This window comes from Peromyscus maniculatus, chromosome 10 (assembly GCF_049852395.1).
Source record: "Peromyscus maniculatus bairdii isolate BWxNUB_F1_BW_parent chromosome 10, HU_Pman_BW_mat_3.1, whole genome shotgun sequence".
Taxonomy (NCBI): Eukaryota; Metazoa; Chordata; class Mammalia; order Rodentia; family Cricetidae; genus Peromyscus; species Peromyscus maniculatus.
The window spans coordinates 67,517,079-67,532,444 of NC_134861.1; the positions used below are offsets into that span (position 1 = coordinate 67,517,079).

General features: G+C 43.0%; 1 protein-coding gene across 1 annotated transcript in view; it reads left to right on the forward strand.

Annotated features, from left to right (window-relative positions):
• Nucleotides 1-15,366, forward strand: part of Atp10d (ATPase phospholipid transporting 10D (putative)) — a 91,935-nt gene that overhangs the window by 56,349 nt on the left and 20,220 nt on the right. The window contains exons 12-17 of the mRNA XM_006979680.4: nt 789-1,398; nt 1,957-2,063; nt 3,511-3,637; nt 5,186-5,370; nt 12,109-12,415; nt 15,122-15,198. Of these exons, the coding sequence (XP_006979742.1) occupies nt 789-1,398; nt 1,957-2,063; nt 3,511-3,637; nt 5,186-5,370; nt 12,109-12,415; nt 15,122-15,198 (1,413 nt within the window). The remainder of the gene's footprint in view (nt 1-788; nt 1,399-1,956; nt 2,064-3,510; nt 3,638-5,185; nt 5,371-12,108; nt 12,416-15,121; nt 15,199-15,366) is intronic.

Here is a 15,366-nt window from a genome sequence, read left to right on the forward strand (position 1 = left end):
CCCCTTTAACTGACTTTCATTTTCTGGCCTGTTCTGTTGTAAAGGTCAAAATCACAGCCTTTTCTAGACTCTGAAAAGAGAAAAGAAAAATGCATTCTGTTAGCCCTTCGCTTGATTTCCTCCTGTGGTCTTGGTGATGTGTGCTCATATGTATTTGTCCTTCTATTTTCTCTGGACTTTTCCTGTAAGACTCCAAAAGCATTGAACTTTTCTGGTACAAGCTTCACCTTAAAATAAATTTCAAAAAGATGTTTTTGTTTTGATATTGAATATTTAATTGATTTGAATTCTTAGTTTAATGGTGACTGATTATTTCATAGTTGATTCTTTGAGACAGGGTCTCATTATGTAGCCCAGCTTGGCTTTGAATTTGGGCTCCTCCTGCATTTTAAGAGCTGAGATTATGTGCAAGCACTACCATGCCTGGTTCAATTTGCTTTTAATTGCCATTGCTAGGCTGTGTCAATGAAGATTATAGATTTTATACATGTAGGGTTATTTCTTTAGAAACAATTCTATAAGGAAGTCCAATATTAGCATTTTGAATCCTTTGTTTTCAATTGTTGATATCTTCCTAAATAGTTAGAGAGATGTATTATGCCATCACATCCTTTTTTCTAGTGGCTCTGAGTCTTCCTGTTTGCTATGAAGTTTCTAGGGAGAAAGCAGACTGACAGTTAAGACAGTGCTAACTCTTGCATATCTCATGTTTTCCCCCAGCTGACTTTAGAGTTGTGATGACCTAATTTGGGGCCTGTTATTGAGACCTCTCTCATTGTCTTTCCTAGATTGGAATCTCCTCACTGAGTGGAATGCCCATCAAATCCTTGGAAGAGATTAAAAACATCTTCCAGAAATTGTCTGTCCGGAGATCAAGTTCGCCATCCCTTGCCGGTGGGAAGGACCCGACTTCTGGGGCTCCCTGTGCCTTTGTGAGCAGAATCTCTTTCTTTAGTCGAACAAAACTGTCACCTCCTGTGGAGGATGAGTCTTCCCAGATGAGTGAAAGCCCTCAGGCCAGTAACTCAGCTTGCTGTGCAGAAACTGAGGCACAGAACAGTGCTCTAGGGCTCACCATTGGGTCAGCTGAAGCCCTAGATGGACCACCGCCCTTGGCTTCCAACCTGTGTTATGAAGCAGAGAGTCCAGATGAAGCAGCCTTGGTGTACGCCGCCAGGGCTTACCATTGCACTTTACAGTCTCGGACCCCAGAGCAGGTCATGGTGGACTTTGCTGCTTTGGGCTCATTAACATTTCAACTCCTACACATCCTTCCTTTTGACTCGGTAAGGAAAAGAATGTCGGTCGTGGTCCGGCATCCTCTTTCCAAACAAGTTGTGGTGTATACAAAGGGTGCTGATTCTGTGATCATGGAGCTGCTGTCCGTGGCTTCCCCAGGTAGGTGGTTGCCATGGTGGTGATCAGAAGGGCTGGGAATTCAGCCTCCACTCCCCAGTGTTTTGGTAAAGGCTATGAAGTCACACTTGAAAAGGAAAAATGCTGCCTAGGATTGGGTGGGAAGGCGGAGGGGCTCTGAAGCTCAGAGACCATGGTTTGTTTCCATCTGAAATCCATCATTAGCTGTGCCTCTGTAAAGTTACCTGTTGGGGAAAATGGACATCAGAATACCTTTGTATGGGTTCCTGAGAGGCTTAATGTCACTGTGTGAAATGCAGGAAGAGCCTTTTGCCTAGCAAGGGAAGGGTGCCCCGAGAGGATAGGTAGGGCTGACCCATTGTGGCAGCCTTTGTATTAAAGCTTTAGTACTTCCTCTGCCCAGGGGGAGAGAATCAAAGTCAAGAATTATGCTGCTGTCTTCCTTCCCTAGACACAGTTGAAATTCAAAGCTAAAATGCCTTTTGTTTATTATGGATTAAACTGTCATATTTCAAAGGGAAAAAAAAAGTCTAATTGGGCAGGCTGGCAGGAATAATGATTTTCTGTTCATGATTTCAGATGGGACAAATCTGGAAAAACAACAGATGATAATAAGGGAGAAAACACAGAGCCACCTGGACGAGTATGCCAAACGCGGGCTGCGTACTTTGTGTATCGCCAAAAAGGTGAGAATGTCGAGGGTGCCCCAGTCTGAGTGGGTAGCCGAGTGCAACCCCAATCCAGGTACCAAGGAGGTTCCTCAGACTGGGGTCCTTGTACATAGCTTCTCCATGCTGTATGTGACTGGGTTAGGTTTCTGTCCCCAAAGGTTTTTTGTTGTTGTTGTTGTTTTTGGCAGGTGCCTAAGTGTTCTATCCTCAGAATTCTCACATATTACATACAAGTGGCCTTGTATGCAAACAGTTGTTTCTCAGGAAGTAAAAATTCCAATATCTTACTACCTTCCCCCAGAACCTTGTGTATAATGTCCCCCATTTGTTAGCATTAAATGTTATTTGAAAAAAAAAAAATGAGCAGAGAGCAGCCTTCATTTTTTCTCTCATGAAGTCTTGGGAGTTTTATTTTGTCTTGTTTTCTTATGTGCCCATAAATTGATCTTTAAATCCAAGTTAACTTGCCAGGTTTTTAATCCCAGTTTGGATTATTCTTTACCGAAAGCAGTCCTTGAGACATGGCCTGTCCTTTCTAAATGAAAGTGTAGAGCCCCAGAAGTGATTTGGGGACTGTTATTGCCCAAACCTCTCACTAACTACCCATGTTCTAGGTCTTAATTATTGTGGGAGGCAAAGTGGGACTAGCTGTGTTGGGGACCTCCAAGAAACCCAGTCAACCAGCTGCATGAAGGAGCAAATGCCTCCATGATGTAATTATAGGGGAGTGAGGAGTTCAAAGTTGAATCAACTCTGCCTTCTCATTGAATATATTCCAATAGATGTTATATTTTCCCAAATCAAATTACCTGCCAGGCAAAAATGAGTGTATAAGAGAAAAATTGCTTAGCCCTTTTCACTTGATGTCCTTGCTTATAAGACCTGAAATACAGATTCATCCATGATGGCAGGTGAAAACAGGAAGACATTGGTTCCTTTTTCCAGAAGTTGTTTAAGTTCTGTTAGAACCAAGACCTTCTTACATTTCCTATAGGGCACCTCTCCTTTTACCTTCTCAGAAGCTTAACCATGTGAACGAGTCTTCAAAGACCTCTGAGGTGCTGTTGGCTGTGGCATCCCTCAGATGAGCAATCGTGAGGACACTTTCTTAGCTGCACCATTAGAATGCTCCCAGATTTAATCACCAACAGGAGGCCTGTTCCACCTCCTTCTATCCTGGATTAATTAAATAGGTTAACCCCCTTTCACTAAAGATAACGCTTAAAATGTCCTGAGATAACCAAGCTGTGATGTCTCTCTATCAGCAGGTTCGCATTCACTTGAGCAGAGTTTGGGACTCTTGCGAACCTGTGGTGAAGGAGTATAGGTCAGAAACAAGTGTGCCCTGAGGGTGAAATTTATAAAGGAAGTTGTTGCCATGGAACTTTGTCCCCAGTCAGCCCTGGCAGGATATTACAAGGTTAAATAGCCCGCTTCCTAGCCTCTTTTCTTCCTCTCTTAGGTCATGAGTGACGCTGAATATGCAGAATGGCTGAGGAATCACTTTCTGGCTGAAACCAGCATTGATAATAGGGAAGAGCTGCTAGTTGAGTCTGCCATGAGACTAGAGAACAAGCTCACACTACTTGGTAGGTAAATGGTGCTGTGTTGCCCGAGCAGATTTTGTCTCTAAATCCATTCTTCTCCAGTCCTCTTTAGCCACGTGGATGTAGGAAGCAACATGGTTCTCCCTACCATGTCCATCCTGATCTCTTTTCGTGTTCCAGCATCTCCAGACCTGTGTTCCATGTCAGTGAACTAGAGGGTCCATTTGTGGTGGGAACAGGGGAGGCATTCTTGGTAAGATGTAAACCGAAACACCGGACTCAGAATACAGAGCCAAGCAAATATCTTGGTCTGAGAGAAGGATTTTGCAAGTGTCTTGCGAGGAATTGGGTAAAGTCTTAAATATATGTTGTCTTCTTAAACCTTTATAACAAACATGCACCTTACTTAGAAGAAATAGGGCACAGAGTAGCACAGTGACATCTTCATGCTCAAAGGCTTAGACTTTAACTGAAAAGCAAGAAATTCAGGGCTCCCCAAGTATAGGGTACATGTCCTTTATTCTGTACCTGCAAGTGATCTTGAAGTTTGTTTTTCTTCTCCTCTTTCCTGATTCCAACTCCGATTGCACAAGGGGCATCTCTTCTATCAGGTTGGCCCGCACCCGAGAATCATTTAAGGAACTATAACAGCCCAGGGCTGTCGGTCTTGTGTGTGCTCTTGACACGGGAATTGCTGAAAGTCTCCTGAGTGACTTTGAGGGGCCATCAAGTTGAGAAATACTGCTTGGAGGATGGAGATGGAGATTCTGATAGAAGGGCTAACTCACCAAGACAGCCGCCTCTGCGGTCCATTCCTCTGATTAGGTGGAAACATGACATCACTTAATATCCGTCAAGTAGAATACTCGTGTCCCTTTTAAATACTAATAATGTCTTTGTGGTAGTATAAGCAGCTTAGATGTATGCTTCCTAATCTGCATTTTTCAAATGAAATAAGGCTCTGTGGGTTTAATGCCAAAACTCATTTGGCAGCAAAATCAAACCCGATTTAATGTAGCACTATTTTTAGTATTAATACTCTAATTAGCATGAAATTCTGAGTTTTCTATAGAAAGATAAATATATGTGACTAACAGGTATTGTAAAATAGAAAATGTAAAAAAAAAAAAAAATAGAAAATGTATACCACATCGCTGGTGGGAAAAACATGAATTCCAAAGCACATCTGGTTGCATCCTGTTCCAGAAAAAGACATTGTGGACTGACATTATGAAAGAGTATCCCTAACAGACATTGTATCTTATAGGCAAGAGTGTTAAGAGCCTGCCCTTACCCTGGGGAGTTTCATAGAACTGTAGAATTCAGGGCAAGGTTATATAAATAAGTGGACCAGCTTTTGAATTTGTAGATAAGAATACTAGCCCAAAGGAGAATAGGTTTGATAAACTCCATGATCCTTGCTATTTTACGTCTGCTCTGTAGCTTTCCTTGAATCTCTGGAAGCTATTGGGGCAGTTTATAGAGTTCAGGACTGGGTGTCCCATGGAAAGGACTCAGTGAATGGCCCAGTGAGGTCCAGCTGGCTCTGGTTTCTCAGAAACCTTTCTTGCATTTTTGGTTACTCTTCAGGTGCTACCGGCATTGAAGACCGCCTGCAGGAGGGAGTCCCCGAGACGATAGAAGCCCTTCACAAAGCCGGCATCAAGATCTGGATGCTGACAGGGGACAAGCAGGAGACAGCTGTCAACATAGCTTATGCATGCAAACTCCTGGAGCCAGATGACAAGCTCTTCATCCTCAATTCGCAGAGTAAGGTATGCGTGATGCTGCTGAGCCAAACACTCTCTTAGCTCAAAGCCTGCAGGGCGTTAGGCGATGGATGTACGCCAGGAAAGGGAGAGACTGAGCTGATCATCTGTAGTGATGTTACGATGTTATGTTACCCAGTGACCTTGCTCGTGTTTGGGGAGGATGCCATCATTTTTCTAAGACATCCCAGGTGAATACAAGTACTAGAAAAAACTTCCCTTTTATTTTGGGCACCCCTCACCCCCCGATTCTAACTGTCTGACCAGGAATTTGACAAAAACAGACAAAAATGAGAGTATATACAAAATCTTGAAACAAGAACCTACCCCCTTTTCAAGTTAGAGGGAAGTAGTCATTTCTGTTAGTAACTAGACAGTTTCATGATAAATTTTAAAATTAGGCTCTCAGCATAATCCTGCCCTCTAGTGGTAAATTTAGATGCTGCGCCTAAGAGCACCCAACACTTGTAGACATGGAGTGTTAAAGGAGTTGAAAAGATCTTGAGCCACCCATTCATTCATTCATTCATTCATTTTTGGCTGTGGTCAATCACGAGGATGGATATTTAAATACGTTAAATGGGCATTTCACAGACAGCTCCTAGGAAAGAGATCCACTCCGAGATGTGTGCATACTGGTCACTGCGCTTGAAAGCTCTGCCTGTCTCCTCCCTTCCCCATGGAACTCAGGCAGCAGAAACACTCTGTCGCAGCATCCTGACTCCGTGATGTCTTCTGTAGCCACCTCGTGGGATCCCTTTTGGCTAAGTGTTTTATGGCTAAGCCTCCGTTGACGCTCAGCTTGGTAATACGTTTTGAGGAAACTCGAGAGCTGTCCTTATCCAGCGCAGTTCTCTTTTATAGCAGACTCAGGGGCCATATTCATAACCGACAGCCAGCACCCAGCACCATCAAAAGGCCGAATCATTTCAGTGGCTCAACACGGATGTGCTTGGGTGGCTAGGGAAATATTTACCTACTACTCACAAGCGTATGTCCTTGAGGAGTTGCTTGCCCGGTGTGGCCTCTTCTTCCTCGCCTGTCATGGACAGTAACACCCGGGCCATGACGTGGATATGTGCAAAAAGTGGGGAAATGTCTCCTGTCAGCATTGGTTCTGTGAAAGGGTTCTGTAGACCTGGGGACTTCCTCCTGCAGAGGCTCTCCAGTTCCAGCAGCACCTGAAAAATGCTAAACATCTACTGAGAGATCTAGAAGCACAAAATAAAAAAATAAAATAAAATAAAATGAATTAGTGCTGATCAAATGCTGCTGCGAAGCCTGGGACCGGAGTTTGATCCCTGGACCCAACTTAGTAGAAGGAGATAACTGATTTTGACTCCTGAAAATTGCCATCTGACCACCACACATACACGATGGCATGAGTGTGCACACACACATACACACACACACCCCAAATCCATAAACAAGCAAATGAAAACTAAAGTAATTATTTGTGTTTTTAATTTGACTTAGAACTTTTTAGACATGAAAAACTTTTCTCTAACTTTTAATTAACATGGTAATTATTAAACATTCAAACAATTTAGAAAAGATAAAATCCTAAAATAGTCCCTCGGAGAAAGCCTATTGACAGTTCAAGCATCCTTCCAGATAGCTCCAAGTTTGCATACATGGGAAACCAAGCAAAACATTGCATGCCTTATGGACCTGGGACTTCCTGCGTTTGTCAGGGAAAGTGCTTCCAATGTCTGTGAGGATAAACGTGGTGATCTGTGTCATCTTGAGAAGCAGGGCATTGCATCACTCAGGTCAGGTGTGTTAGTCACTCTTTGCAATCTGTGTACGGATTCTGTAATGTCTAAATCAAATTAAGCAAATTTGCCTCCTCAGTCATTTCTCATTCCTTCATAATACAAACATGTAAAACCATTTCTTCTAGTTTTTTTTTTTTTTTTAGAAACACAGTAAATGTTTTTATCTATTGACTTAAATACTTTATTGATGGGAAAAAATCAGCAGGATTATAAAATTTATTTAAAAATACACAATTTATATTGGAAGGATTTAAAACTACCAGTCCAAGAAGTACTTAGTGCATATTTGGTTAATTTTAGTTGCTGCTATTAACAGTTTATATATGTGAATTTTCTATGTAGATCAAAAGAAAACAGTGGAATTTACTTTCATTTTGTGAATATTGGTTCAATCACTAGTTTGTAAATATGTCCCTCTTCCAATCTCCATTCCTTAGGAGTCCCTAAAAGCTAAAAAGGGCTCAGATCACAAAGCCTATTCCGTCCTGTGGTGAGTTGCTTCTGTAACAATCTAAGGAGCCACGTAGCAGCCAGTGAGTTCTGGAATATCCGAGGTCATGTCTGTGTACTAACTTCATAAATTTCTGTGAACTTCACTACTGGCAAAACTAAGACAAAACTGTATCTGTTTAAAAGCCTTCATGATTTCCATCTTCGGGAAGGTTTTTTTCTTTTGTGTTCACATTGTCATGTCCTGACATGGTTTACTGCACTCACATACACAGAGACATCTGAGCATTGCTCCCTCAGTTTACATTGTATGCTTACCAAACTTTTCTCCTAAGAATAACCTAATATTTATAATTTTTAGGGGAAGATCTAGAAGGCTTTCCATGCACGATCACATTTGACAATTGTAACAGGTACACATTAGCTCATTTTATAGGCAGAGACACAGAATATTTTGATTTATCAAGCATGAAATAATAATTAGCATTGAATTTGGTCTCTTCTGCATCAAGATACATATATTATATTGTGATTTACATACTATATATAAACAACTACTTCCTATAGTTAGTGGAGTTATGTTTTATAGCATTACCTTGAACCTGAATTAGTGAATAGTGATTGCTATCCCAAGGGAGATTCACAGTTTACTTCCTAAAGGCCTGTGGTCACAATATATTGCCAATTGATCAATACATCATGTGTGTTTCTCTCTCATGATACCTTATTTAATATTTATTGTAAATTCATTCACATAAAATGTGTGGGCAACCTCACTCTAATTCATGCCTGAAAAGAGAGTATTTAACACAGTCATTTCTCAGTACTGTACATCATAGCTGTTGAATGTTTAGGGACACTGGCAGCACTGTAATTAGGAGCCATTTCAGATAACAAAATCACCAACAAAAAGAAGAAAGATGAAAAAAAGAAGTCCCACCAAACAGATTCTCAGCACTTGGGAGGCAGAAGTGGACAAATTTCTGAGTTCGAGGTCAGTCTGGTCTACAAAGCAAGTTCTAAGACAGTCAGGTCTACATGGAGAATCTCTGTCTCAAAAAACCAAATAATAATAATAATAATAATAATAATAATAATAAATAGTAGTGTATCCATTTGCTCAGCTTCTGCTGAGAGGGCATGCATCACATGACCCAAATGTCACTCTTTTCTTGGCAGTATATGACTCAAAAGCCTGAGAGTCCAGGTTGAAAATAAATGGAGGCAAGCATCTGAACTTACAAACTTGGATTCCATGAATAGTTAAGGCTGTATGTATGTATACATGTATGTGTGCATGACTGTATATGTGTATGCATGTGTGTATGTGTATGCACATGGGTGTACATACTGCTAAAAAACTAAACCCTCATAGATTAAATATCTATGTGTAATCATAAAGCTGCAGGTGATTCACAATTATATTATGAAGAATATCTGTATAGACTGTAAACTCTCGTATAATACTAAGGCTACAAAGACCATTTTATATTATTATAGTTATAATTATGTTCAACTATAAATACCACTCATGTGGAATATTCTGATTTTCAAAGACTACATATACTGATTTCTAAATTATGCCATATCAATTTCACCAAACTAAAGAATATTTGTGGAAATATAGTTTTTGCTATTGTAATTTTGGTCTATAATAAGCATGTCTGACTTTTTCTTCATGACTTTAGAGGTATATAGGATCAAATTTCTTAGCCGGGCGGTGGTGGCGCACGCCTTTAATCCCAGCACTTGGGAGGCAGAGCCAGGCGGATCTCTGTGAGTTCGAGGCCAGCCTGGGCTACCAAGTGAGTTCCAGGAAAGGCGCAAAGCTACACAGAGAAACCCTGTCTCGAAAAACCAAAAAGAAAAAAAAAAAAATTTCTTCAAAGGTCAAGGGAGTTGGGTAGCTCCATTTTATACCTGGATCTAGACTGTCTATTTTGTGGGACTATAACAAAATCTGTGAGGCTGAGTACTGTATGGAAGGTAAGTGGTTTATTTAGCCCACAGTTTGAAAGCTCACAAGCATGGTGCCAGCCACAGCTTCTGGTGGGTGTCCCACGGTGGAGAGCATTTCATGGGGATATGTGCACAGCTGGTGAGTGGTAGAAAAGCTCACATGGGAGGAGAGGAAGCAAGAGAGGGAGGAGAGGCCAGGCCAACTCCTTTCCCCATCTGTTTCTGGGGGAACTATCTGTCCCTAGTAGGCTAACCCATTGTGAAAGACCAGCACCCACTCCTTCATGTGGGTGGTCATGATCCCATGACCATCCTCAGAGATGCACCTCTTAAAGGCCCAGCACTATTCAAACTGCATTCATGATAATTGTACAGAATATGATCACTAAGCCTTTGTTGTATCATGCCTCTCTATCTGCTCCTATCTTTTCTTTCTTCCTTGTATTTTATTGTGGGTTAAGAAATGCTTGGTAAGTTTAAAATAAAATCACTCATGGGATGTTCTTGAATCAACAAACTATTTCAAACTGGGCATGTAGGCTTAAGTCTCCCAATCCTAGACCTGAGATCTAGTCTTAGTGGTCATTTGACACAATACTTTCTGGGTAAGTTTATTATTAATCATCCTGAGTAGAATCCACTCAGCAAATATTTAATGAGTATTTGATGGGCCTAAATATTGTGTGTGTGTGTGTGTGTGTGTGTGTGTGTGTGTGTACATGTACATGTGTGAGTTTATGCATGTGTTAATGCAGGTGCACCCAGAATGGAGAAAAACATGTTGGATCCCACTGAAACTTGAGTTACAGGTTTTCGTGGGCCTCTAGTGGGTGCTGGGAACTGAATTCTGATCCTCTGCAAGAGCAGAAAATGGTCTATGCTGCTGGGCTGTCTCTCCAGCAGGATGGGCTTTCTTTTTCACTATAAAGGATTCAAAAGTGAGTTAGGCTCAGAGGGCGCAGCTCAGACACAGAGCGCATGCTTAGCATGTGTAAGGCCCATGGTTGTCTCCAGAAGAGCAACAACAAACCCCAAGGAGAGTAGACGGGATGACTCCCCTTAAAGCATTCCCTGTGTCATGTAGAGTGCGGATGCACACAGACCTGATGTGATGTGCATCACTAAGAACATCCTGACCAGAGGGCAAGCTCCATGAGGCTGTGTCTCCCAAGCCCAGAACGTTCTCTCATACAGTTTCTCAGCCAACACTTATGGGTAGATAATGTGTTAAACAAAAAGATGAAAATGTTGAAATGTCTGCATTTCAGTTGGTCCTCGAAGCAGTGTGGATGGAGGTAGTGTGTGCCTTCTGCAGATGAGGAAGTTGAGGCTCAGAGAGCTTCTGTGTTTGCTTAATGCCAAGCAACTAGGAGTTGGTGGGATGAGACCTCGGGGAAGAGACAATACTTACCTGTTGGAATTTTTTTTAATGATTTTTATTATTGTTATGTTTTGCATCCCTACCCCAGTTTCCCCTCCCTCCTCTCCTCCTAGTCCCTCCCCCCACCTCCCCTCTGCTCCCCCACATCCACTCCTCCTACATTTCTCTTCCGAAAAGGGTGGCCTCCCATGGATATCAACCAAACATGGCATGTCAAGCTGCAGGGAGACTAGGCACTGTAATTGGCTTTCCCATCAGACTTTCTTTTGGGCTGTCAGCCCCTAAATAATGACACAGAGGCTTATTAATTATGAAAGCTTGTTATTCCCAACTAGCTCTTATAACTTAAATTAACCTATTTCTATTCATCTACATTCTGCCATGTGGCTTTTTACCTCTCTTCCGTTCTGTACATCCAACTTTCTCCGAGTCTCTCTGACATCGGTCTAGATTTCATCCCGAGTTCCTATCTCTGCCTGGAAGTCCCACCTAACCTCTCCTGCCTAGCTATTAGTCATTCAGCTCTTTATTAAACCAATCAAATGCCTTAGGCAGACAAGACAAAACAGCAACACATTTTACACAGTTTGCCCAAATATCCCGTAACAAGGTACCTCCCCTCTTATGAACATAACGTTGGGTAAGGCAACCCAGGATGAGGAGTAGGATTCCAAAAGCCAGCAAAAGAGTCAGGGACAGCCCTGTGCCCATTGTTAGGAGTCACACAAGGTACGCAACAGTAACATACACAGAATGGAGCACTGGGAATCCTGTGGAAGAAGGGGAGGAAGGATTGTAAGAGCCAGAGGGGTCGAGGACATCACAAGAAAACCCAAAGATTCAACTAACCTGGCTCATAAGGGCTCACAGAGACTGAACCCCCCACCAGGGAGTCTGCATGGGACTGATGCGATGGAATTTTACATCCTACATTGACATTTTAGCTGTAGAATTGTGTTCGAAGGGCTTCTTCCTTCTTACCTGGCCTCACATACACAGAAGCCCGTGGAAGAGCCGCAAAATTGAGAAGCTATGAAGTGAGCTCTTTGAAAATAACCCACGGTTCACTACCCAAGGCAGCCTTGATCCAGCAATGGCTAAAGAGAGAGAATGAAAAATTGAGCTAGCTCTCTAGTGGCGCCCCGAGGTTTAACTGTCGCTCCCTCTTTGTTCAAGGGTGCCTGTGAGATGCTGATGAGTGCGATTTTGAAAGAACTTCAGAAGAGAACTCAAGCCCCTCCAGAGCCAGCATCACTAAGAAAGTCCTTCCGGCGGCCTCCTGACCCCCAGCACGCTGGACGCGCTGGACTCGTTATCACTGGGAAGACCCTGGAGTTCGCCCTGCAGGAGAGTCTGCAAAGGCAGTTCCTGGAGCTGACTGCCTGGTGCCAGGCTGTGGTCTGCTGCCGAGCCACGCCCCTTCAAAAAAGCGAGGTGGTGAAATTGGTTCGAAACCATCTTCACGTGATGACCCTGGCCATTGGTGAGTGGAGGTGGGAAGGGTGGGCACCCTGCCTGGCACTCTCCGTTGTATGACCCCAGGGGTTGATCCTTTGTCTGTCCTTCCTTCTGTCTAACCTTACAATTCTGTGTTTCCTTTTCCAGCTGTACTTACATTCCTCCCCCGCCTTCTGTCTGTACAGCTGTGAAGCTGGTCTTAGGGATGGAGCACAGAGAACAGTAGGATAATATTCTCTGAGTTATGTCTTAGACCCCATCAACTTAGTTACCTAGAGTTAAATACTGAATCAGGGAACTGAAAACTTCAGGATTTCTATCTTCAGAAAAGTTAAATTTAGGAATTAAAAGAATGTATCTATTCAACGAGTGGTTTTGAGTGGCATATTTGTACCAGGCTTCCCCCATCCTGGACAATAGCTATGAAGCGGTATCTGTAACTGATAGCTTTCTTATAGAGCTTACGTCCAGTATGAGGGTACGTAGTAGCACAAATGCATGAACAACTCAGTGTGAATGTGGAAAATATCAGTTAACAAATGCTCGAGTGTCCATCTTAAGTTCGGTTCCCAGAGCAGAACTGACTGCCCGGGCTGTGTGTGAGTGAAGACAAGGAAATGGTAGAGGAGCCGCTGGAGATTGGGGGTAAGCATTCTTAGCAAACAGCACAAAAAAGGAAAAGCCAAAAGATGAGGTGTGCCACTTAAGGCCAACGCATGCTGGGGGATGTTTTCTGCAGCTGAATGATTGGCAGAGAGGTGGGCGTGGCCAGATCACACAGGGTCTTGAAGGCCATTGTAAACTTTTGGCTTTGATCTGAAAAAGGAAGTGAGAGCCAATGGAAAGTGTTGATCTGAGGTGGGATCTGCCTTGTGTTTAAAGGGATCGCTTTGCCCTCTGTGTGAAAATAAACGTGCTACAAGGACATAAATAAGGGAAAATATTTGGGAGGCTGTTAAATAATTCTCCCCAGCTAGGAAGAGAGGAGGAGGAAGTGGAATATGGTCAGACAGTAGACATGCTGTGAAGAAAGAGCTGCTGATATTTGCTGATGAATTGGGTATGTGTCATGACAGGAAGAGTTGTCAATGGGACTACCAGAGTCTTGAGGGGTGGGGTCTGACATTTGGTGATGTGGAGGCAGGGGCTTGAGGGGCAGGGTCTTAAACTTACTTAGCTTGAAAAGTCTCAGATGCCTTGGCAGTAATGTCAAGTGTCCAGCTGGAATAAAAATCTGTAACTTAGCAAGGAAGACTTGATTGAACATAAAAGTTAGTGAATTGTAGGTCCAGTGAGTGTTAAAGGTTTGACATTCTAAGACCATGAAACAATGAGTTTCAGTGGGGAGAACAGCATGCCGTGAAGTTCTGACACATATGAGTGTTTAGATAGTATGGGGTGGAATTTGGTCCAACCATTCTGTCGTTTATACATGGAAATGAATGAATGATTCAGATCCCTGAGTTAAGATGATGTACCTGAAGCCAAACCCTTGGACTTTGCACTAATTAAATCAAGTGCCCATCTTGACCAATCACTGAGGGTAGGGAAGATAAGATACTGACTTCCAGGCCTCAGCCAGTTTCCCATCCATAAATTCACCCTAACAAACCATGTGGGCTCAGTCAGTAGCCCTTTTGGGACAACACATGCTCATTACTTGAAGGAGCGTAATACCTGAAGAGGCTTCTATGGTGATATATTGTGTATTCTGATAAACTAGTGTTGCAGTAGATCAGTGACTCTAGACAGAACTGTAAAACCATGTGGTAGAGAGGACAGGGGCACACAGGGTGTCTCTGGAGCCTAGTGGGCCAGCAGACTTAAGGACAATGTGAGAAGGATTTTCTAGAGAAAATGACATGTAAACAAAGCCTCGGTAAGTGATATTCAGCGAGGTGGGATTGACAGGGACAGTGTTACAGAAGCAGAGAAATGGCCTGTGTAGCCTCCAGAAAGAGCAGGATGTGTCTGGAAAATTGAAAGGAGCGTGATGACGTGAAAAGGGGAAGGTCAGTCTAAGAAGGTCTCACGGTGTCCTGGATAGTTTATTGTCAACTGGGCACAAGGTAGAGTTATTTGGAAAGAGGATTCATGATGAGACAATGCATCCCAAAGATTTGCCCAGAGGCAAGTCTTATAGAGCATTTTCCTAACTTGTGATTGATTGTTTTGGGGAGAAGGGCCCAGCCCATTGTGGGTGGTGCCTCCCCTGGGAAATAAGTCCTAGAGTGTATAAGAAAGCAAGCTATGCAAGCTAGGAAGTGAGAGCCAATCAGCAACACTCCTCCATGGCTTCTGCATCAGCTCCTGCCTGGAGTTCCAGCTGTGACCTCCCTCCATCATGAATTACGATTTGTGAGTTGAAACAAGCTCTTTGCTCCCCCCGGTTGCTCTTTTGACCCTGGCGTTTTATCACAGCAATAGAACCCTAAGATACGCAACACGAAGGATTTGAAGGCAGCATTGAGTTTGGAATTTTTTCTGATGGCAGTGAGATACTACATTGGATCTCTGTGAGTTCGAGGCCAGCCTGGTCTACAAAGCGAGTTCCAGGAAAGGCGCAAAGCTACACAGAGAAACCCTGTCTTGAAAAACACAAAACAAAACAAAAAAACCCAAGTAACACTGGAAAGTGGGATAAACCACAAAGGGCCAATGTGTTCTCTTGACTAGCCACTCTGCAATTTACTCCTCACGTGTGTCTCATGTTTTCTTCTGCCTCGTAAAGGTGACGGTGCCAATGACGTTAGCATGATCCAAGTGGCCGACATTGGGATAGGTGTCTCAGGTCAAGAAGGCATGCAGGTGAGTGCATACACACCTGACTACCACGACTGTCTGCCTACTAAGGGAAATCTTCTCACTGATAAGATTTCAGTGGGGCTATGGGGCTGTGGGGTAAGGAGTGAGAGGCTGGACCTTCATCTGTTCCACGGTTGGTCACTTGTGAATAATATGTGGTTCTGGCTAGTG